Source organism: Camelina sativa, chromosome 14 (genome assembly GCF_000633955.1).
Source record: "Camelina sativa cultivar DH55 chromosome 14, Cs, whole genome shotgun sequence".
NCBI classification, from domain to species: domain Eukaryota; kingdom Viridiplantae; phylum Streptophyta; class Magnoliopsida; order Brassicales; family Brassicaceae; genus Camelina; species Camelina sativa.
The window spans coordinates 29,695,474-29,721,193 of record NC_025698.1 but is presented as its reverse complement, the minus strand read 5'-3'; the positions used below and the strand labels follow the sequence as shown (position 1 = coordinate 29,721,193).

The 25,720-nt window shown below is 38.5% G+C and overlaps 2 protein-coding genes and 2 pseudogenes across 2 annotated transcripts; 2 read left to right on the top strand and 2 right to left on the bottom strand.

The window, feature by feature from the left end:
- LOC104742846 (protein DJ-1 homolog B) lies at positions 664–3,079 on the top strand. The gene is made up of 8 exons (XM_010463903.1): positions 664–881; positions 976–1,176; positions 1,294–1,443; positions 1,530–1,712; positions 1,917–1,997; positions 2,168–2,368; positions 2,456–2,596; positions 2,732–3,079. The coding sequence occupies exons 1-8, from the start codon at positions 693–695 to the stop codon at positions 2,927–2,929; spliced, it is 1,344 nt and encodes a 447-aa protein (XP_010462205.1). The 5' UTR covers positions 664–692; the 3' UTR covers positions 2,930–3,079.
- LOC104742848 (ABC transporter G family member 10) lies at positions 3,167–5,125 on the bottom strand. Its single transcript, XM_019236288.1, has one exon. It carries the CDS (start codon positions 5,092–5,094, stop codon positions 3,223–3,225), a length of 1,872 nt encoding a protein of 623 aa, XP_019091833.1. The 5' UTR covers positions 5,095–5,125; the 3' UTR covers positions 3,167–3,222.
- On the bottom strand, positions 12,027–12,955 carry LOC104744136 (annotated as a pseudogene).
- LOC104744135 lies at positions 13,959–17,059 on the top strand (annotated as a pseudogene).

The following is a 25,720-nucleotide window of genomic DNA, read 5'->3' as shown; positions in this document are numbered from 1 at the left end:
CCGCAACCGCAAACGCTTGCGGGAGACAGCTTTTGAAATTCAGTGGTTTGAAGCGATTGGAAGCGATTTGGAGCGACTAGGAGCGATTTGTGTGATTGGTTCCAATCGCTAGCAACCGCTACCACCCGTAAATGCAGCGTTTGCGGGAGGTAGCGGGAGAACCAGTCACCACCAAAGTAAAAAATATTTAGATACAAAATATAATATATCTTGGGTGAACAAAAAAAAAAAAGATACAAAACATATCTATTGGAATATTCATGAAAATCCGACATACATATATGTCTTTTCATAATATCTTTAAATCTTTAAAATTAATCATAGAAAGTTGCTTCAATGCTAAGGTTTAAGACACGAAGCCACCTAACTCTAAGATTTATTATCTTCATCTCCATTTTTAAGACCGTAGCTTATGTCTTAGTATGATTTATTTTCTCACATCTTTTTTTTTTTTTTAAATGTATTATGGAATAATCATGTAGACATCAAACGGCAACAAGTGCATGAACAAAACCGTTAACCGGGACGTTGTTCTCGCCTTATTTCAACTACGTGCCGTTTTTATCGATGACGTGTAAAAATTAGTGGCTCATTGTCACTTTCAAACCAATCCGATTAACACACGTCAGGATAAATCTCGTTTCATCAGTGAGCTTCTCTTTCATCAAAGTTAACGGGAAAAAAAAACGTCAATGGCGTCGTCGTCGTTGTTGTGTCATCATCGCTATTTTAACCCAATCACTGTCACTCCCTTTACTAACACTAATAAACTCCGTCACTCTTCTTCTTCTTCTTCTGAATCTTCTAGACGAACCTCTCTTCGTATAAATCGACGATCCTTTACTATCTCTGCAACTATGGCTTCATCTACTACTAAGAAGGTACTCGTTATCATCGATTTCGTACTACTATGAACCTTATCGTTATCGATCCTTGCTATAATTTCTCGTGATGAATCCAATGAGTCTTAATTAGGTTTTGATTCCCGTTGCGCATGGTACGGAGCCGTTTGAAGCGGTGGTGATGATCGATGTCCTGAGGCGAGGCGGGGCGGATGTAACGGTGGCGTCCGTGGAGAATCAGGTCGGTGTTGACGCATGCCATGGTGTAAAGATGGTCGCTGATACTCTTCTCTCTGAGATTACTGACTCCGTTTTCGACCTTATTATGCTCCCGGTACGTCTATGAGATCGCTCCAGATTTAGTATAATTGTAGAATTGAAGCTCATAGCTGTGCAATTAGATGTATTGATTTCATAATTTGATTGTTTATGTTCTTTATGATTGGTTAAGGGAGGACTTCCCGGTGGTGAGACTCTTAAGAACTGTAAACCTTTAGAGAATATGGTGAAGAAACAAGATACTGATGGACGACTTAACGCTGCTATCTGTTGTGCGCCTGCATTGGCCTTTGGTACTTGGGGTCTACTAGAGGGTAAAAAAGTAAGTATGTAGTGATCAGTTTTATAGAAGTTCTTTTGCTTTTTGAGTTTGTATTTGGTTTTGTAAATCATGTATGTTCCTTGCAGGCAACATGTTACCCGGTTTTTATGGAGAAACTAGCAACTTGTGCAACAGCTGTTGAGTCAAGAGTTGAAATTGATGGGAAGATAGTGACTAGTAGAGGCCCTGGAACCACCATGGAGTTCTCTGTCACGCTTGTGGATCAACTTCTTGGGAAAGAGAAAGCTGCTGAAGTCTCAGGCCCCTTGGTATGTCTTGTCCCCGACTCTTCTATCAACCTCAATTTGGTCTCCAAATTATAGACCTTAGAGACCAATTTCTTTTTAGAAGATGGCTCTTAGCACAAAAAGATAGGTTAAGTAGCTGATTCGAGGAGAGCACTTATTTAATAGTAGCATAGTGTTTATTACATGGTAACCTCTTAGTCTCTCTTCTTCCTCTTTGCATATCAGGTGATGCGTCCCAACCCTGGTGATGAGTATACTATTACTGAGCTTAACCAAGTCAACTGGTCATTTGACGGTACCCCTCAGGTAACTTTCAATTGACTGTCCACTTGGGTTTATACCCTTAACATTTGCGGATGATTTCTATCTGATGGTTAATTAAATTTGTAATGTGAGAGATAATTTGGCTGCAGAAGCTGTGGTTATATGATAATATCATGTATCTGCCTGTCTTTATTAATGGTTTTTCTTTTCAGATCCTTGTACCCATTGCAAATGGCTCGGAGGAAATGGAAGCTGTTGCTATCATTGATGTCCTGAGGCGGGCAAAAGCAAATGTCGTCGTTGCTGCACTTGGTAACAGTTTGGAAGTGGTCGCATCTCGTAAAGTCAAGTTAGTGGCAGATGTACTTCTCGATGAGGCTGAAAAGAATTCATACGATCTGATTGTGTTACCTGTGAGTGCTAACTTCTTCAACTGACGAAAGTTTATAGTTTCAAAATTCATTGACAGTGAGCATGATGGGTTCTCTTTCAATTCACAGGGTGGTCTCGGTGGCGCTGAAGCATTTGCAAGTTCGGAGAAGCTAGTGAGTATGTTAAAGAAGCAGGCGGAATCAAACAAACCATATGGAGCAATTTGTGCTTCTCCTGCTCTCGTGTTTGAGCCACATGGTTTACTCAAGGTACAAACAAAGCGAGAGAGAATTCACGATAGCTTACACATTATAGAGACTCAGATGCGTAGGATCATGTCTATATTTCTGATGCCATGGAATTATCTGTAATCAATATTCACAAGTTTATTAATGTTTGTACAGGGTAAGAAGGCAACGGCGTTCCCAGCAATGTGCAGCAAACTGTCGGACCAGAGTCACATCGAGCATAGAGTCTTGGTTGACGGCAATCTCATAACAAGCAGGGGTCCAGGAACCTCATTGGAGTTTGCACTTGCAATTGTAGAAAAGTTTTACGGGCGCGAGAAAGGACTTCAGCTTGCAAAGGCAACACTTGTGTAAACTCATGAGTATCTTAGGTAAGAGTGACTTTAATAAGAAAGAAAGAAGTCTTTAGTATCAAACTATTAATGAATGAACCTATGTTGTGGTGAGCTTTGTACTGAGTCTGATGCTTAATAATGTCTTATAAATAAACGAGGTTACTCAGTATTCATCAGAATGTTTTTTTTCTTTACATTGCGAATTTTAGAATATAAGAAGGTGCGGACCAAAAAGAAAGAATATGAGAAAGTAAATTTTTTTTTAAAATTACAAAACAAATTGAATTATATCTGCAGATCATTGTTATTAACCTAGCTTCTTGTTCTGTAACATCTGTACCATAAGATGAAGAATCCAAGGACTCTGTACCCGACGATGAAACTTGCCATGATACCAAGATTGCTCCATTTCTGAGACTCCTTGAGGTCTTGTTGTATTAAGAACACGTCTCCTCGATACTCGTTGATCATCAGGCACTCAAATGGATACTTGAAGAGGCTGAGATAATGCATGAACTCCCAGTAAACCGGGATCCTCTCCTTTGCGATGAAATACCCAGAAAAGAGGAAGAAAGATCCCATGAGACCTGAGATTACTGATGTCCCCATTATGAAGTTTGGGACAAGAGCACTGAAACATGCAACAAAAGAGTTTGACATCAGAAGAACAATCCATATCACCAATGAGAAGTAGAAGAACCCGTCTAGCTCTCTTCTGAGACCAACCAGCCAATAAACCGGAGTAGCAAAGAGCATGCTTATGATCAACAGGAAGGGAATGAAGATGAGGGTATCTGCTAAAACATAAGACAGAACTCTGTAAGCTCGTCTCGATGTCTCTCTCATTAGGATTCTCCGGTCTTGCAAGAAAATTGGAAGTCCCTCTGTTGTAGAAGATAGCAAGAAAGTGAGGGTAAATGCGAAGAACCCGGTTCGCAAAACTTTCGCTTCTTGCTTTTGATTTCCCACGTTCAAGTAAATTGAGCCGAGTATAAGACCCGCAATGGAGGCCTGTAAAGCTCTGGTTGTGAACAATTGCTTGGTTCTGAAGATGTTCTTGCAAGATCTTTGCCCAAGTATCTGCACTTCCTCTAACACTGAGTTGCTGTGAGAATCAGATTGTTGAAAGTCTCCAGCATTAATGTAGCAGCTCTTCCATGTTTTGCTATGACCATAACATGAGATTTCTCTGCAACTCTGTGTTCTGATCGGTTCAAGACTCCCTGCAATATCAATTGCATACTCCAAGACATTTACACGCCGAGGTATCTGGTGACCGGAGAACTTAATCTTCTGATGAAGGCTATTAACCGATCCGTTTTGAACAACCACCCCATTAGAGAGCAACACTATCCGGTCTATCTGCTCAAGTATGCGAAAACCAGGCTGGTGAATCGTCAGAACAATGGTTTTACCTTGTTTAACCGTCATATCTTTTAGAAGCATCACAACCTGAAGAGCGGACGCTGAATCCAAACCAGAGGTTGGCTCATCAATCAATATAACATTTGGATCATGAACAAGTTCAACTCCAATAGAAACCCTTCTTCTCTCTCCTCCAGAGATTCCAGATCGTGTTCCTTGACCGATCCTTGAATCCGCAACACGTTCAAGACCGAGTTCTTGAATCAGCCTCTTCACCTTTGCAGCTGCATCTTTCTTCTTAGTCTTCAGCCTTAGGAGCGCACTGTACATCAGTGTTTCTTGCACTGTAAGAAACGGAAACAGAGCATCTTCTTGTGGCACAAACCCTGAAAGCCTCCTGTACTCGGGACCATCCATAGGCCTACCATTGACAAGCACCTGCCCCGAAACTTTCCCATGAGAAACTTTTCCAGCGAGAATCTCTAGCAACGTGGTTTTTCCTGCCCCACTAGGACCGGCGATGGCAGTGATCTCTGCGGATCTTGCATCACAAGAAACATCCTTCAATATAACTTTTTCTTCCTTCTCACTCAACAAACCACATAAATTAGAAAATTTTGGAGTGCTTCCGCCTAATCGATATGATAGATTATTGGTTTCTAGCCTATATGAGATTTTCCGGCCACCGGGAATAGGAGCTTTCACCGGTAATTCTGAAGAAACAGAGATTCCAAAGTTTTTTATTCTGTCCCTTATGACTTGATTTACAAAAACATATATACTCGAGAGAGCAGATCCATACGAATCATATCTATACATACAAGGAAAGCTATATTAACTTTGCTGATCTTACGGGATTGACATATTGACCAAACAGCTTCACGGCCAAGTCACCTATAACCATGACGAAACCAACTGCAATTAGAGTAAACCGATAGCTAACCTGAAACCAATCTCCAACACTCCCCCTCAAGTTGGAGCATACAAGTTTCGTATGCCTAACTTGATCCGAAACGATGCGAAGCTGTCTCGACCAAGGGGTTTTGTAAAGATATCCGCAAGCTGAAATTCAGTGCCAACGTGACGAAGAACAAGATTACGACGAACAAGCTCATCACGAACAAAATGGCAGTCAATCTCTATATGTTTAGTGCGTTCATGGAATACGGGATTTGTTGCGATGTGTATGGCCGGTTTACTGTCACAACACACCACCATTGGCTGATCATGTCGAACTCCCAGAGTAAGCAACAACTGTTTGAGCCATAAAAGTTCTGATGTAAGAAATGACATTGCCCGATACTCCGCTTCTGCAGAGGACTTGCTCACGGTTTCTTGCTTTCGAGTTTTCCATGAAATTGGTGAATCACCAAGCTGAACTATATAACCAGTAACAGACCTTCGAGATATGGGACAAGTCGCATAGTCAGAGTCACACCACCCAGTGATCTGAAAATCACCTGTTCGACGCAGCAAAATACCTTGGCCGGGATCAGACTTTAAATAACGAACGATTCGAAGCGCAGCCTCCCAATGATCTTCACGTGGCTGTTGCATAAACCTGGCCAGCATATGAACAGAGAATGCGAGGTCTGGCCGTGTTACTGCCAAGTAGATCAAACGCCCAATCAACCGTCGATACTGTTGGGGCTGAGGAAGAAGAGGTGATTCAGACAACATGAGCTCATGAGTTTGTTCTAGTGGAAAAGTCGCTGGTTTTGCTCCCATCATACCAGTTTCAGAGATGATATCTAACGCATATTTGCGCTGACATATGTATATGCCTGCCGAGTTCCTTGCAACCTCTATCCCCAAAAAATATTTTAGAGGTCCCAAATCCTTCATGTGAAAACATGATGCCAAATAATCTTTAAAATCTTGGTTTGCCTTTGGTGAACTCCCCGAAATTATCAGGTCATCAACATAAATCAGTATATTGATCCGAACAGCTCCCCTGGTCAAAGTGAACAAAGAATAGTCGGACAAGGATTGTTTAAATCCATAATTCTTCAATGATGTTGTCAACTTCTCAAACCAGCATCGTGGAGCCTGTTTTAAACCATACAAGGCTTTGCGTAGACGACATACCTTGTTGGGATGAGAAGCAGCAAAGCCAGGGGGTAGCTTCATGTAGACTTCTTCGCGAAGATCTCCATGTAAAAATGCATTGTGGACATCCATCTGATGGATTTCCCAGTTTCGTTTTGATGCAACGTCGAGAAACATTCGCACCGTTCCCATCTTAGCCACAGGGGCAAAGGTTTCACCATAGTCTTCACCCTCTTTTTGTTTGTTGCCAAGTGCAACAAGTCGTGCCTTATACCTCTCAACGGATCCATCAGAGTGATATTTAACTTTGTAGACCCATTGACAGCCGATTGCTCGTTTTCCTGGAGGTAAATCTTCTATCGTCCATGTACCATTTTCCTCTTGAGCATCAATTTCGGTTGTCATTGCGTTATTCCAACGGTCATCAGCAACAGCCTCTTTATACGATCTTGGTTCAACGGCTTTTGCAACCGCAGCCATATACGCAACATGAGATTTAGAAAAACGCTTTTTAGAATCCTGTTTCGAAATTGGGTACCGTACCTTGGTGGAGAAAGAATTCGGTGATTCACAAGCAGCAGAATTAACAACATAATCTTTTAAGTGGACAGGAGCTTCTCTCTTTCGCTTACTTTGACGGGGAGGAGGTTGTGCTATCGGACCACCAACCGTCGCTTTCGAACGTTTATTCCGACGAGAACTTGGCCGGTTAACTGGAGCTGCAACTGTAGAGGTTGAAGCTGTCAAATCGGAATCTAGTCTTAATTCCGGTGGCGAGGCTGAGCCAGAGGGAGTGAGCACCGGCGAGGTTTCTGCTTCCGTCGTAGCCGCAGGAGAGTCATTGGAAGATGAAGACGTGGTCTCAAATTCACGTGGACCTTGACTTTCTTCATTTGGGCCTGAATATTGTAACGGGCCTTGAGGGACATTAAGATGTTCTTCTTGTAATGGGCCACTAGAAATTGAAGCCCACAACTTTGGTGTATCTTCTTCATCAACGTGAGAGACCTCCATTGTCGAGCTTGGAGAAAATGGAAATTCAGATTCGGAGAAGACCACATCTCGTGAGACAAAAAATTCTTGTGATTCTAAATCAAACAATCTCCAACCTTTTTGACCATTTGGATAACCAACGAACAAACACCGTCGACTTCGTGACTCGAATTTGTCGCCGTGACGTTTTTGATTGTGAGCATAACACAAGCTCCCAAAAACTTTTAAATGTCCATACTGAGGAGGCTTCTTATGAAGACGTTCATACGGAGTTTTGTTGTTCAAAATAGAGCTGGGAGTTCGATTAATCAAGTAAGCCGCTGTTAAAACACATTCGCCCCAAAACTTTAAAGGCAGTTGCGCTTGAAACCGTAAAGCCCTCGCAATATTGAGAATGTGTCTGTGTTTTCTTTCAACCCTGCCATTCTGCTCAGGCGTAGAAACACACGAACGTTCATGAAGAATACCGTGTTCTTGGAAAAACTTTGTTAAACACATGAACTCTGAACCGTTATCACTGCGTATTGTTTGAACTTGCACCCCAAATTGACGCTCTGTTAAAGCTAAGAAATTTTTTAAATGACCAGAAGCCTCACGTTTTTCAGCCAACAAATATAACCAAACTCCTCTAGAATAATCATCTACTATTGTCAGAAAATATTTGGCCCCAGAATGAGAAGTTGTGCGGTAAGGTCCCCATAAATCACAGTGGATTAACTCAAAAATACGAGATGTCTTATTCATACTCAATGGAAATGAAGTTCGAGTTTGCTTTGCGCGGAGACATATATCACACGCTTGATTTAAACTTGAAGAAGAAACAGAAACAGAAATTGCAGGAAGTAAACCGACTACTCTCGCAGAAGGATGACCCATCCTTTTATGCCACAGCTCATACTCCTTCTCCTCTTTCGTAGTGACTGATGCTGCGATCTCCATACTACGAAAGTAAAAAGTTCCTCCTGCTCTAATACCCGTCCCAATCACAGTCTTCAAAGTGCGGTCCTGAACCACAAGAAAGTGATCAGTCATTTGCAAAACACAACGGTTTTCATCCATCAATTGTCCAATTGAAAGCAAATCAGATTGAAACTCCTCAACATAGAAGACTGAATTCATAACCAAATCTGAACTAAGTCTAACTGTCCCTTCTTTCACAGAAACCCTTTCTCTACCATCAGCCAAAATAATTAAAACCGGAGGCATATCTCTTACATTTGTAAGAATATCAAACTTTCCTGTCAAATGATGAGAGGCGCCTGTATCCATAATCCAAGAGGGAACGTTGGACTTACCGGTTAACTTTTCGGTGGGCTCGTCCTTGCCAGCATTGAGGACTCTTTTGATGGTACGCCATTGATCCTCAGTTAAAGTGAGACCCTCACGATCACGATCAGTCACCACATGGTTGGCGTGTTCTGTTACGTCAAGGTTCGGAACACAAACACGGTTAGCATATGCTGCAGACCCGCGTCCTCGACCTCCATTGGAGCTTGCTCCACCACGGCCACGTCCTGGTACAGAACGACTGCGAGGAGTGCCATTCGGGTTCGTGGCAGGAGTGCCATTCGGGTTCGTGGGAAAATTCCCATTCAGGTTCGTCTGAGTCTGTCCGTCCGTCATTGTCGTGAAAAAAAAACGATAAGAAAAACCTTTAATTTCACAAAAATGATTCAAGCTCTGATACCATGAAGAAACAGAGATTCCAAAGTTTTCTATTCTGTCCCTTATGACTTGATTTACAAAAACATATATACTCGAGAGAGCAGATCCATACGAATCATATCTATACATACAAGGAAAGCTATATTAACTTTGCTGATCTTACGGGATTGACATATTGACCAAACAGCTTCACGGCCAAGTCACCTATAACCATGACGAAACCAACTGCAATTAGAGTAAACCGATAGCTAACCTGAAACCAATCTCCAACAAATTCCATCTAAGAAAGAAAGATGGGAAAAGAAAGCATCAAACTTTGATTAAGAAGATAGAGATATTAAAAAACTGAACAAAGAGTGTGAGATTAAGTGAAGAATAAATGGTAGAGAAGATGAACTAACACACCAAACTTTAAGGAACCTCTCAGCTTATATTATTCAAACATTCAAAAGCTTGAAGACTTTTAATAAGCTTTCTCTCATTGCCTTCCATAAATACCGAAAAGCATTTGACTATAACTAAAAATCAAAGATATTTATACTTCCAAGCTTTAAAATTGTATACTAATTAGTAATTTTGTATGACCAAATAAAAATGCTATATTTTCTCTTAATAAATTACTGTCCTTAAATAATGTATATGATACAGTCAGATGAATTCTAATGAAATTGGTTGACCAAAAAAAATATAATAAGAAATTAAAATATTTTGTATCTTTCTTAATTCTTATATTGGGTGTAAGAATTGTGAAGAGGTACAAGAAAAAGCAAAAATAAAAATAAAAAAATTAGTTAGAAAGAGATTGGTTTCTTTGGAGATATCTAAATTCGGGTGAGCTGAAAAGTTGACCGTGAAATGTGTTTGCCTTGTTGGTGAACTTGTTTTATCTAATTTATTAGTTCTTTTTTTTCTACCCAGTTTGGTGGTTAATTATATGGAGTACGTAGTATCATCACCTACAAAACTAATTACGTGTTTCGAACTCCTGTGCCATTTTGAGGTTTCGCGTTCAGGGAATAAGGATTGAATACTCTCCGAAGAAACCAATTTGCTAGCTAATTTGATTATTTTGAGAAAAAATGTTTGCTTGTTAAACACACTATGAAAGGTATATGTTGCTTCTTTGGTTTGTTCGGATTGGTTCGGATCGAACATTTTGCCTCTTTGGTTTGTTTGGATCAGTATTGCTGAATGTACGAAAAATTCAAACAAGAGCCAATAAACGGGTATGCAAACTTATAACCAGGAGGGCCACATGGATCGACCATACTAGTTAAAAAACCAGTCAAACAACCGAACCCTAAGTAAGAGTTCTTCTACCCTAGAAAATTAGAAATAAACACAAATGGGTCTTGTTAACGTACGGCCCATCACACAACTCATGTCGTTTCTTATGAAAACGTATCAGTCCCACATCGGTTAGAACTGAAGGAATGATTGAAGAAGCAGAGTATAAGAGAAGATGTAGACCGAATTAGAAAAGTACTTACCTGGACGGGGTCAATTCTTGATCAAGAAGAAGAGTGGCCTAAGCTAGTAACCTCCATTGCACATAAAGGAGGGGTGCTTAGCTTAAGGTCTCCCCAAGTAGGAGAGCCTGCGTCATTATTTGTGGCAGAGGAGGCCTGCGTTCGCGCGGCCTCTACCATTTTCAGTCTTAATCATACTTTGTACTTTTTTTAATTGACAACACTCTTAGGAATGTTAACTTTTGGAAATCCATATTTAGTAGTACTTTGGACAGAGTCCCACATCGGAAGTATACATCAAGTTGATATGTTCTGTTTTGGTATAAAAGAAAGAGGCAGTTGTTGAAAGAAAGTTATCTTTGCGCTTGGGGCAATGACGCAGCTAGTGAGGTTCTAACCGATGCGCGTCTATTGCTGGTTGAAAACTATTTCCAAACCCCCTCTTAGGGTGTGAAAACCTTTGAGAATTTTTGGAAGGGATCCTTTCGGGGTAAAGCCCTACAATTTTCAGTTTAAATTTTTTTTTAACTCAACTCATGGCATTGTTTCTTTGTCTGACCTAATTGTTAATAGCAAAACAAACGTTTTGTATGGTGGTTAACAATGTTCATTTCCCCGGTAATGTTAACAACACAATTCACTCACTTTCAGCTATATATAGGAGTATATATCCTGAAGTTCAAAATTTCAGGTGGTGAGATTCTCAATTTTTAGTAACGTTTCTGTGGAAGTCACTGATGGGTTTCTGCTGACAAACTTACCGTCGGAGCTGAAGTTCAAAAACATGTTCCAATGGCAGCCAATTCAGACATACGCCGCCATCTCTAAACATGTGAATGCATGTCAAAGCCCAGTGGGATCAGGTTTCGCAAAACTATAAAGCAATGCAACAACTGCTTCATCATGTAACATCAAATGCTCAATCTTTCAATTAGATGTGTTTGGTTTCTCATGTGTACATTGATCACCATATTAACTTGTTTAGGGAGGGGAGAATGGTGCGGTTTTGACCCTGAAACTGAGTGACATGGGGAACTACGGGTGCTAGTTACCTTGACTGCACCGAGAGAATTTCACTGCCTTTACACGCAGAGGCTCACGTAAACCTCATCAGAAAGAGACCATTGAGTTCCCTTAGAGCTCAGCTCACAGTACGTGAATGATGATATACTTTGAGACGTCGCAGAATAAGCAAGGTACGTGAATGATGATATTAACAGTTTTAGACCGTTCGAGGTAGAGAATGCTAGAAGTTGATGAAACTGAGCCATCATGATTACAAACAATCTCCTGAAGAAATCTCAGGGAATGGGAAAAAGAGATGCATTAACAAGAAAACCAGAGATTGCTGTTAAGACACAGTCATGATTCTTGCTGTAAATGCTCATTGATTCTATAATCACCTTTTTGGTTTGCTTCCAAATTTAATATCAGATAAGATATACAAGTTGATTTAAAGATTAATGAAAAGAATTGAATTTGAAATAAACCACAAATACAACAAATCATAAAAACAAATCACAAATCTTATATTACATAAACCAAACTGAAGATCAAATTTTGAGTTGGATCAATTTAGCTGATATATGGAAAACACTGATCGAGGTTCAAACCAATCTCCTGATGAGTGTACCAATCATCGAGGGAGCTTTCAAAATTAGTATCGAATCAATGAGTTGATCAATATCCAGCTCTTGATCGAAATCCAAGTTTACTTCAGTAATAGAGTTGTTGTTGTTGTTGTCCGTAACGCAGAAGCTTTCACAAAGCGAGAAGATCTGATCTTGTTCTTCAGTGATGTCGTTCGTATCTGCAGGTAGATCATCAGTGAAGACTGTGTCCGCTCTGAGAGAATCATCATCTGGAGAAGTGGACTGATCATCGATAACATCAGGGATGATTGGAGAAGTAGTACAAATAGATTGCAGATGATTTAGGGTTTGATCCGGCTCTTGAGTTGCGCCGTCTAAGATAAAACCACTCTTCTCGTTGTTCTTCAGGTCCTCGTGATCATTAACGAAAGCTTGATTATTATTATTAACGAAAGAAGCTTCATCCGCACGCAATTCCTTGAGATTACCCAACAACATCCACATGGAATCAATTACGTCACTAATCTCTCGCGGATCCTCCGATCTGATAAGCCTCTCGTTGTTCCACCAAAACCCTAACCCTAGGTTCTTACGAGTCAAGCAGATACCAACGTCCTCCCTCATCGCTTTGTCAACCTCGGGAATCAGGATTAGGAACGGGAACATGACGTTGTCCCGAGAGAAAAGCAGAGACAACGCCATCCACGGAGGAGTGACCGAAGGAGTAGTAGGAGACGTTGGATTCGGAAGAAGAAGGAGTAGCTAAGACAGCGACTTGTGCACCGGAGAGGAGACAAAGCTGAGCGGCTTTACTGAAGAGTCCGTTACGACGTTTGACACAGGTCCTTGAGAGCTCTTCTTTTTGATCTTCTTAATATCTATCTTCCTCTTCATTCCTCCTTTCTTCACCATTGTTTTCTTCTGATTAGAGAGAGTTTCTAGTGAGTTGAGAGAGAGTTTTTTTTTTATAATAATGATTTCCTAACAACAATTTGCTATGATTTCCTAACAACAATTTGCTATGATTTCCTAATTCTAATTGGTAATAAAGAAAAGGAAATAACCTTAACCCTCACATCTAAACTATATCTGCTTCAATTTTTTCGGTTTACGTAATTAATTTACTAAACCGAATTAAACCATTTGCTACGTCGGTTCAAATAATATCGCATGGGGTTAAAAGCCCACACATTTGTTGTAAAGGCTCTGAAGATGCATCAATTGACATAAGTGTTGTACTAAAACAAAAGTAGTACAAGATGTGGATCAGCGGGATTAAACCAAAGAGGAAATCTATTAAAGCGGTTAAGAGAAATCACATGAAGCAAGAAGAAGTTTTTGGAAGAGTAAATACTTTCTTGTTATAAGGATAAAAGGAAGTTTTACAAAGAAAGATTGTTAATTTCCTAAACTATAAAGAAAAAGGAAATTAACAATTCTGACTAGAATTGGGAATTAGCCTATTGTGTGGCTAAGTCCAATTAGTATAAATAGGGGAGGATGGGTCTTGAGAAAGATCAGCATTTCATAGATTGAGAGATCCTAGCATTGAATCTTAAGCTTAGAGAAAGAATAGCTTGAAGATTCAAAGAAAGCTAAGAGCTTAATAGGATTAGAAAATAGAGTTAAGGAGAAATCGTGTAAGAACTTATTTTCTAATAAAAGAGAGTTATTTGAATTTCTGTTCGATATTCAGTGTTAAAGATCCAAACGGTTTAGCTCTTACGTTTTCAGGCTCGATATGAACCCTAAAATCCTTTCTTCCTCGATCTTGATTTTGGCGCCAAAATCCGCAGTCCTGTGTATTATATTTCCCACTTGACCAAATTGATCTGATCGGTATCATTCTAGCGAAGAGAGAGAGAGAGAGGGGAAGAGGGCGTGGCGTAACGAGAAGGCGGCGCCTGAGATTCTAATGGTGTCAAATTCGGAAACGGGGTATCATCGGCGGATTATGAGACAATGATGTCAACATCGGACGTTGAGCTATTGAAGAGGACGTGGCGTAACGAGAAAGCGGCGCCAGAGATTCTTCAGTACGAAGGAGCTCTTGTTGAAATAGCCAAAGAACAGATCGAATTAGTGGTAAAAATCTCTAAAACCCTAATTTTGTTTGTTTGTGTTGGGGATTTTTTGAGTTTTGAAATGTTGGTAATACATCAACAATACAGGAAGAAACAATTGAGGATTATGTGGAAAATGGTAAAGACCCTTTGGTAGTGTCTCTTTTATGAGATGGATTTGGATAGAACCCAATTTCTACTACTCAGATCATATCTAAGGGTTAGGCTCCTCAAGGTCTGTGTTGTTTATCTTTTGTCCACCCTATCTTCTATTTCCACGAGTCTCAGATTAGGGGTGTGACTTTATCAACGTTGATTTTTTTTTAAAGTGTCAATTGTAGTACAGGAATGTTGCGTAATAGACTTTGATTGCGACTGTAAGTATATTTGCAAATTACTAGATTTTAATCCGCGTTACACCGCAAGCATATAATTTTTATTATAATTTATATTTTGTTGTATCTATTTGTTAAATATTAGATGTTTTGTAAATAGAGTAATAACTAAATTTTTCGGTTGTTGTGCGAATAAACATTTATATTATTTTTTAACCCGCAATACACTTAATGACCATTTGTTTGTTATATTTAGTTTGTTTTGTTTCATGTTTGAGATTTTATTTTGATTTTTAGTTATTATAACAAAAAATAAGGGATCTAAATACATACAGTAAAACCTCTATAAATTAATAATGTTGGGACCAAGACATTTTATTAATTTATAGTAATATTAATTTATCTATAAATTAATAATTATTATTTATACTGTAAATTAATAATTATTAATGTATATGTATATTTTTTCTTGTTTAATTTTTTAAAAGTTATGAATTGAGACAATTTTTGCAAAATAAGATTAGAATTTTGGATGTTGTAAATTTTATGGTATTGGAATTGAATTTGAAATAATTAAAAAATATTATTGACAATGAATTAAAAATATTACAGACAAATTCACTTATACATAGGACATAAATATTCAAATTTATGAATAAGAATATCAATTATCGTATTTTAATAGTCTATTAAACTATCAAAATGTAAATGATGCATATTTAGAAATTGAAATCTTTAAAAAGTTTTAGGTGTTTTATGAAATGTTACAGAATATTTTATATCATTATAGTTTGAAGATACAACATAACAATTGTTTTATAGATATGAGTTTTAAGAAAAACATACTTTAATATATCAACATATATATATATATATATATATGTGTGTGTAAATTTACATGATTATTAATTTATGATATTAGTGGGACCATATTTTACATGGGGTTTCAAAAAAATTATTATCTTATTAGCTTATCGAATTTTGTTATTTTTTACACTGTCCCGACTTGGGACTAACAAAATTTATTAATTTAGAGTGTTTATTAATTTATAGAGTATTAATTTATAGAGGTTTTACTTTAATAAGTAATTTTTATGATGTGATTAAGTCACATTTTTCCTAATGATTTAATTATTTTACACATTCTAGTTAAATTAACTTGATTTTATGTCAAATATTCTAATATTAGTAGTGTTGATAAATAATTAAATGAAGATTTAACCCGTGTTAACACAAATTTTATAATATTTTATTAATTCCAACATGTCCTCTTTATAACTCATTTACTATATAACCACATTATATAGCATTTTAAACTTTTTAATTTTACATATTCGTAATAATTAAATTTTTTATTAAGTTTATATATGTTAATTATATATTTAAATAAATGTCAATCGAAGTTTTTCTTACGTTAATAATCAAATCTCACAGGTTTTGGAAAACAAAATAGGAATCTTGTTGTTTTCTTTGTTTGCGAATGATTCAAATATAGAATATCTTCAAAACACAACAAAATGTGTTGTTAAATATATGATAGTTTCTATTTCCATATTGATTACTGTTATTTATTTAGTTGGAATGAAATGTAAAATATTTAGGAAACAAAATCTGTAGTAATGTTACTTTTGGAAAAAATTTAGGGGTTAATGTTGTAAATAACTTTTTAAATAAACAAAAATAAAAAGGTATAACACAAAATGTACTTCAAAAATGTTAATATAGATTGCTTAGACTCTGCTTTTGATCATTTCGTAGGAAATGGTTAGTGATATTTGGAATGCAATGTTTGCTTGACAGTTAATAAACCAGGTGTTAGCTGTTGTACAAATATGTTTGCTGTAAAGACAAAATTCTTGCCATATATGTATCTCCAGTGGTTTTCATTTGACGGTTGCAGATAGAGAAGTTTTTGTTCCACAACCTCAAGTCAGAAGAAGCTGAAAGACGGCTGTCTGACCAAGAGAAGGTGTTTGCTACAAGGTTTGCTTATTCTTACTTTATTCTTACAAATTTACGTTAATAGCTGGGCATTGTCAGTCATATATATATATATTTGAATGATTTACATCTACAGGTGTGCTGATGATTTAGCAATAGCATTTCGAAGAGAGTGTACTGCTTAAGTTGCCTGAGAGCTATCAGTCGGTTCTCAAGCAATCACTTATAAGTGAAGTGGACGATATGGGTACCTTACCTTCCTTAACCAGTTAACCTTATCACTTTGAACCATATTCCGAGTTGGTTTGTCATAATAGTTGAACAATCTTTTCATATAGTAGCTAGAGTTCTCTGTGTGTTACTGAAGACTATACTATAACTTGTGAACTTACAGTGCCGCAGCCGCATTTGGACACCTTTGTTGTTTGTAGAAACAACAACTTTGTCTCCCTCAATTGATATGAAGAGTGAGAGAATTCTCTTTCCCCCATACACATTTATACACAACCTTTCTGTTATCTAAGTGTGGGGTTTTTTTGCCTTTACTTACTTTTGGCAGAGGAGAGAGCCCCGAGACTGTGGAGATGGAGTGCGCTGATCTCTACTTCATACGTTACAAGATTGTAAAAGGAGCAATCGAATATGGCCAAATTGACTTGATCTTAACTCAAACATAGCATAAGTTTTGGGTGCTGCTGCTACCTTTTGTAGTTCTGTTCAATGTTTATGATTTTGAGTTGTATAGTGAAATTTTATGGTGTATGAGTTTCCTTATGTCCTGATAGAAACTTGTCATGATGTGGCTCGTGTGTAGTTTATCGTCATCGATCTTCTTAGAATGTTTATCTTCTTTTGCGTCGTCCATCTTCCCTACACTCTCTACAACCATTCTGCGACCTTCCAAATATCCGATTCTACACCAACTTTTCCTTCACTAGCAATAGTGGATAGAGAGGAGGGATATAAAATAATAAAAATGACAACAAAAGGATAAATGATGGTAATTTTAAAGATTGAAATATATAATATATTACAACATTTTCAATACATTTTACAAAAAGTGTTATTTTACATTTCCAATACATTATTTTATATTTTCAATGTTTTTTTACATTAGATTTCTCTTGATCTATGACTAAATTAACTCATTAAACACTTATTAAATAAGAATATATATATATATATATTAATGTTTTCTTAATTTGTGTGAAATATGTCAAAATGACACTTTTTGTGAAACAGAAATAATACTAAAACTTGACTATATGTTAAACGTGGCCGTAATTTTTTTTCCAAATAAGATCAAGATGCTTAGATGTGGCCTAGGGGCTATTGCTCATTCTCTAAACAAGTGAAGCACAACTCGGCCTAATTAACAATACTACATCGACGACCTATAGTATATTTATCATTCACAATTTATACACCTTCTAAAATGCAGTAATCTCAGAGTTAAAATGCAACAAGTCTCTAAAATGTAAAGCTTACCATTGATTAAATTTGTGACGTTCTATCAGTCTGATTTTGTTTCATATATATATATGTATGATTTATAAGATGAGAGGCTGAATAATACTTATTAGATGGAGAGAGTACATTATATAGTAGGGATACAATAGAGATTAGGGATCTATCATTTACAATACTAGCCTTTCCATATATACATTCTACACGCCCCCTCAAGATGGAGGGGCTGAAGTCACGCCAACCTTGTCAAATAACTCGGTGAACCTGCTTCGCGGCAATGGTTTGGTAAGTGCATCTGCAAGCTGGTCTTTAGTGGAAACATGTTCAACCCTTAACTCACCCGATTGAACCTGTTCCCGAATGAAATGGTAGTCCAAGGCGATGTGTTTCATGCGGGAGTGAAAGACAAGGTTAGCACAGAGATATGTTGCACCTACATTGTCACAATAAACAATTGGATAAGTCGGAAGCTGAACACCAAGTTCCGTAAGTAACGAAGTGAGCCAACATAGTTCAGCGGTGGTATTTCCGACAGCTCTATATTCAGCTTCGGTAGATGAGTGAGCAACACCCTTCTGCTTCTTAGAGGACCAAGCAACCGGAGCAGAACCAAAATAGATAAGGTAGGCATTGGTGGATACCATATCATCAGTGTCACCGGCCCAATCTGCATCGGAGTAGGCATGAAGTGCAAGCGGGGCATTAGGGCGAAGATAAATGCCATGAGAGAGTGTTCCAACCAGGTAGCGGAAAATCCGTTTAGCAGCTTGCCAATGCATATCAGTAGGCCGATGCATAAACAGAGACAATTTGTTCACCGCATAGGCTATATCAGGTCGGGTGAAAGACAAATATTGAAGGCTGCCTGGTTGGATCATCAAAGAGATTGCCGGAGGATAGAGATAACTTCGGTTTCGGTGACACTGGTGTGGAGACCGGTTTAGAGTCAAGCATGTTAGTCTTGACAAGAAGGTAAGGTATGTACCGTTTCTGCATGAGATGTAGTCCGTGTGGTGTTCTCGTAGCCTCCACTCCCAAATAATAACGTAGTTCAGTGGGAGCCTTGAGAGAGAACCGAGTGGACAGAGCATCGATAAAACCGGTGATAAGGGACTGAGAACTTCCTGTCACAATGATATCATCGACATAAACAAATGTGTAAACAATGTCGTTACCATTGAGATAGGCGAACACCGAAGTATCAGCAAGAGAGTTCCTAAATCCCATCTGAAGCAAGTAGGTCTTTAATTCTTGATACCAAGCACGGGGAGCTTATTTTAGTCCATACAAAGCCTTGTTTAACCCACAAACATGGTGTGGACGGTCCTTATCGATAAAACCTGGTGGTTGAGAGACATAGACCTCATCCGTTAGTGTCCCATGTAAGAAAGCGTTATTGACGTCGAGTTGACGAATCGGCCAGTTATGGTTCACAGCAAGTTGTAGCACCAATCGAATGGTATTGGACTTGACCATAGGACTGTATGTTTCGTCATAGTCAAGCCTATACTCTTGATTGAACCCGCGAGCTACCAAATGTGCTTTATTCCTGTCAAGAGAACCACTGGGCAAATACTTTAGTGTATAAACCCATTTAGTAGGAATAATATTATGACCAGGAGGTGGAGGAACCAAATCAAAAGTATGCATCCGTGTTTGTGCATTCATCTCCAATCCCATTGCATCACGCCATTCTTATCTCACATAGCCTGAGTAACCGTCGGTGGAATTGTTATTTTCGTTATGATGGCAAAGAGACTAAACTTGGTTTTTGGCTTAGTAATATTATTCTTTCTCCGTGTTTTCATGGGATGAGTGTTCACTGATGGAATCGGTGGAATCGGAGGTGCAGCTAACGGTGGTGCAGGTGACGGAGAAGGATAGGGTGATGGAGACGAACGTAGAGAAGGAGATGGACTCGTCTCTGGTGGGCTTGGCTGTGACACAGAATCTGTTGATGGGCCTGGAGATGAATCATGGCCCAGCAAAGAATTGCCTTCATGAAGATCGAACCGTGGTGGTGATGATGGCGTAGTCGTGACTTGAGTCGATGGTGAAGGAGCTGGAGGGACCGGTTCTGGTGGAGAAGGAAGCGGAACTGTAGGAGGTGGAGATGTCGGAACGGTGACAATGGAAGGAGAAGAGATAACAACGTTCTCCGGTGGAGACTTGGTATCGGCGGTGGTTGGCAAAACAAAAGGAAAACTCAATTCCACAAACTGAACATGCCTCGACGTATAAACCTGACCCATCGCAATATCAAGACACAAATACGCACTTTGTGTTAATGAATAACCCATGAACACACAAGGTTTAGAAAGATCGTCACGTTTGTGTGCCGTATATGGGCGGAGCCATGGAAAACAAAGACTCCCGAAGACACGAAGCTTGAGATAATTAGGCTCTTGTTGGAACAGCTTGGCATAGGGTGACACATTGTCTAACACCGGTGTTTGCATCCGGTTAATGAGATAGACAGCAGTTGCGAACGCATAGGGCCAATAGTGCTTAGGAACCGAGGCTTGATGTAATAGTGTGAGACCGGTCTCAACGATATGCCGATGCTTCCGTTCAGAGATACCGTTGTGCTCCGATGTGTGTGGTGGTGTTGTGAGATGTGAGATCCCGTTTGTTGCCAAGAAATGTCGCAAAGCAAGAAATTTGCCTCCATTGTCGGAGTAGAGTGTTTGTATCTTTTCCTTGAATCGTGTTTCAACCAAAGATTTGAACGCAATGAATGTTTCTTTGACATCTGCCTTTTGCTTCAATGGATATAACCATGTATAACGGGTATAGTGATCCACAATGACCAAGTAATATTTGAAATTTTCATTTGAGAGTAATGGAGACATCCAAACATCGGAATAATATTGTAAAGGCTTAGTGGAAGAAATAGTGTTTGTATTGAAAGGAAGCTTATGGCTTTTATTGATAAGACAATGAGAACAGAACAAGGTAAAGAAAACTTGGAAAGAATATTGTGTAAAATCGGAGGTGATGGACGCCCAAGTCTGGAATGCCAAGATGATAAAGATGGTTTTGAGGTGGTGGTTGTCAAAATGGAAATCGGATCCTTGGTCATTGGAACTGGCCACTCATACAGCCCATTCTTAGTTCTGCCTTGCAGCAACCGGACCCCCGTTTTGAGATCCTTCACCTGAAAGTAGGCCGGAAAGAATTCCAAAGACACCCAATTAGCATTGCATAAACGAAAAACCGAGATAAGTTTTTTAGCAATATTAGGAACATATAAAACATCATTCAGAGTAAGCGGTTTAGTTGGTGTAGGGATTGAAGTGGAACCCGTGTGGGAAATAGGGAGACCAGTGCCGTCAGCAATAGTGACCTCTTCACCGCCATTGTAAGGGTGTTGGAGAGAGAGGTTGCTCAAGTCGGTAGTCAGATGATGGGTAGCCCCCGAATCAAGAAGCCATGGAGTTGTGGTGGCCATGTTAGCGCGGGGCTGCCATGGAACAGATGTCGGAGTGCTGTTGTTGAACGGAGGACCAGAGACCTGAAAGTGAGAGCAACGGCGTGCACTATGGCCATATACGCCACAAATCTGAAAAAACCTTGATAGCCACGTGGAGCCGAGTTGTTGTTGCGCGGAGCGTTGTTTTGTCGATTGTTGTAGCGAGATGTACCGCGGTGCTGCGAACCACGAACATTCACAGCATTTGTGGATGCCGGTAAAGACGACAAAGGCACGACGACACTCTTGAGTTTAACCTCATGGTGAAGTATCTTTTCATACACTTCAGCGAGAGTAGGAGAACGATCACAACCTTCAAGTTGATCGACGACACGGCTGTACTCTTCAGGGAGACCGGCAAGGATTTGCTCAATCTGGTCCTCATGCGGCATGGGGTTGCCAAGGTGAGCCAACTGATCAAATCGTGTTGTAAGACCCTGAAAGTACGCCTCAACGGACTTGTCTCCCTTGGTCCAGATCTTGATCTGCTGTCGGATCTGTTGAACATGAGCACGACTTGGAGCAGCATAGATCAACGTTAGCGTACGCCAGATCTCAGCAGACGTGGTCGTGTTAGAGAGCAAAGGTTGGACAGAAAGAGAGATAGCACCTAAAAATGCAATCAAGCGATTTTGTCGCTTCCAGATCTTGTAATCTGGGTTTTCAGAGGTAACACCGGCAGTGCTGGTAGTGGGAGGAGGGACAACGACATTTTCATCAACGTAGCCGATGAGATCGTAGCCATCAAGCAACGCACGTACTTGATGACTCCACATCAAAAAGTTGGTGCTGGTGAGCTTAGTCACATTCATCATGTTGACGGAAAGAATGTTTTGTGTCGCAGACACAACAATGGTCTCACCGGAGGAGGAAGACATGGTGAGCGGCGGGAATAAGAAAAACAGAAAAATTTAGGATTTTTAGGTAGAGAGATCGCAGCTATGATACCATATAAGATGAGAGGCTGAATAATACTTATTAGATGGAGAGAGTACATTATATAGTAGGGATACAATAGAGATTAGGGATCTATCATTTTCAATACTAGCCTTTCCATATATACATTCTACATGATTCACTCATAGACCCACCATTAGAAAATTGCATAGTGATAACATGTCAGTTTTAGAAAGAAAACAAATATTGTTACAAAATGTCTTATAATTTTTCTAAACATTAGATTGGTAACAACTTTATAAAGCTTTACAAATAGATAGTTTTAAAACTTACCAATCAAAAAGTGTTACGAAATATTTACTTTCAGTGTTTTTTGTATAGCTTTTATATGCCGCTATTTCTTATAGTTTTGCACTATTACATAATAGCTTACCACTCCCACTCATAGTTTCTCTGTACATATTTGTGTAAGTTACACATCATACCCTAAAATTTATGACTAATTAAAATAACAGCGTTCTATCCATTTTAGTTTTTTTCTCTATGTATATTTTTGATTAACTCGTAAAAATATCTGGCAGATAATTACATTTTTCTTTGGAAAAAAAAATATGTTTTTAAAAGTATAAAGTACCATAAAGCTTAAAAGCTTTCTAAATTGTAAACCTTATGATTAATTAAAATGACGGTGATCTATCCATTTGAGCTTTTTTTTGTTTCATACATGTATATATTTTATGATTAACTGATAAATTACCCATTACATTTGAAATGAAAATTAGACTCCCTCCGTTTCATAATATAGGATGTTTGGAGAAGTATTTTTGTTTCATAATATAAGATGTTTCTAACTTTCTATGCAACTTTTAGATTAAATTTATATTTTATATTATGCAGACTTGTTTATGATTGGTTAAACTTTTTAAAAGTAATTATTTCTTAATATACGTGTTTTCACTAAAACATCCTATATTTTGAAACGGAGGGAGTATTATTATTAATTGTTAACTTTATAGTTTTCCGTACAGTAAACCTTGTGGTTAGTAAAATAATGGTATTTTACCAATTTAAGATTATACTTTATGTTTAATTTTTAACTCATGTATTTTAGTATTATTTATCCAATTTTTTTATTAAGACTTGATTCCATGCTTCCAAACACTTACGCTTCCACGTATACGCTCCTGATTCCATGCAACTTAGCTATTCACTCCTTGTGGGAGGAGAAACAGTAGGCGGCAAGGAGAAGCACCACTTCCATCACCGCAGCTCATTCAATGACTCGACCAACAAGTTAGAAACCAGATCTATTCGATACAGCTTCAAAGAGATGCAAATTTTGATGGTTGCCTGCTGACTTGGCTTGCAAACAGTGGCGGATCTAGCCAAACTTGACACCAGGTGCAAAAAACTATTAAGGTGGAACATAGAGGGTGTCGAACCCAAGACCTCATTTTCTAATTTGGTGCAGTCTTACCATTAGACCAGTTTAACCTTAAGAATTTGTATGTAAATTCTTAAATTTATAAATTTCATATGGTGCACATGCACCACCTTTGATCGAGGTGGATCCGCCCCTGCTTGCAAATATCTAAAAGCATATGCACTGTAGTTTTTTTAATATGTAAGCTGAGTTAGTCTAAGAAAAGATGCACTTGTTGTAAAAACATATTATTGGGAATAAATTTTATTTTATTAAAAAAAAATTACTTGTGTTCCTAATAGATTTTGGTGTTTTGAGTTTTGTTCTTATTCCTAAAAGATTAATTAAATTGTTCTTGTTTCAGACTGCTTTGGTTTTATCAGATGACAAAAAAAGAAAAAAAAATTAATTTTATAGATCGAAAAAAACTGAATGTTGTAAAACACTTAGTGGACTCCATAGACCGGCCCGTTCACAGTCCATTAGGACATGGTCTTACGGCCCATAATATGTATCTCGGCCCATCGGTTCATGAGACTTAGTCTATGTCGGTTTGAGCTTTGGCCTTTGTACTCCCTATATATATGTAACCTCATTCGATTATCAATAATAAGAACAAGAGATTTCTCCCTTAACTCTCTAGTTTCACAACACGTTATCAGTACGATAGCCTCAAAACCCTAAAACCCTAAAAGCAGCCGCCGCTTCTCAAACCCTAAAACCCTAAGGCAGCCGCCGATTCTCTTCTCTCTTCGAAAACCTTAAACCGCTTATGTTCTTGGTAATCTACGAGCATCCTTTAGCTCGTGATCGAGATCTTCTCAAAACCCCATCGAGGTTCGTGGTTCGTGGTTCGGGGGTGAGTATGTTCGCGGTCCCTGACGTTCGCGGTACATGATTCCGGACGAGAAAAGTACAAAGAGCAGTTCGTGGGAAGCTGTTCGTGGTTCGTGAAAGCTGTTCGTGGTAGCTGTTCGCGGAAGCTGTTCGTGGTTCTGTTCGTGGTTCGTGATCAAAGGTACAACCGAGGTCTGTTAGCTCCCGGTTCACATCCAGTCAGCTCCAAATCGGTGAAAGGTAAAACAAATCTGAAACCCTCTTAAAACCCTATGAACCGAATTTGGACTTAAACATATAGAACCCTAAAACGAACAAGTACACAACCAACAAAGTTTAAGATCTCTAAAACCTAAAACTTAAAATTCGGATGGTGTTTAGGTTGCCAGATTTCTTGAGAATTAAAACCAATTATATTATGAATTAAATTTGGTTGTTTGTTCCTTGTTGTGATGCATAAGAACCTAGAAATATTTTGTTGTTTAAAGTTGTTCTAGGATATTAAAACTTGGATCATTCATGCATCATATTGAAATCGGATCATGTATAAGATAGGATCTATTTAAGCATAACTTGTTCATGTAATTTTCGGCTGCATGAATTAATCTCTAGGATTGTTAAAACTCAAAATCCGAATTTGATAGACTTGTGTTAAGGGTGAATCCGATTAAGTTGTTAGTAAATTGTTATTTTTCTAAAACTAAAACTTTGAAATCGGAATTAAAATATTTGGTTAGGATAATCTCCTAATTAATTTAGTAATTATCTAAAACACCCTAAAAACAATATTGTCTAAATCCTAGATCGAAAAAGAAATTTAAGAAAAAGGAAATCCTATCTAGAAATAAGGAAATTGTTGCATGCATACATATTTGTTTTTGTTGTCTTTGCATGCATGATTTTAAACCAAACGAAACCTATAATAGGCAAGGCATGTTTCGGTCTCAAATACCGCATGGCCTAAGGCATGTTTCGGTTTTAAATACCGCATGATCTGAATCAATATGTGTTGCATGGTTCGATCTCAAATATCGCATGCTAACTATCGGTTGTCTATCTTATATGCAGATGGCAAACCTAAAGAGCCTAGACTATTCCATCTTGCAAGCTTCTGGAAAGAACTACTTGGAATGGGTGAAAGACACCGAAATCCATCTAAGGTCAAATGGCCTGCACTGACAAAAGAAAGAATAAGTGTCTCCAGCATATGCACCATCATATTGCGGAGAGTCTCAAAAGCCA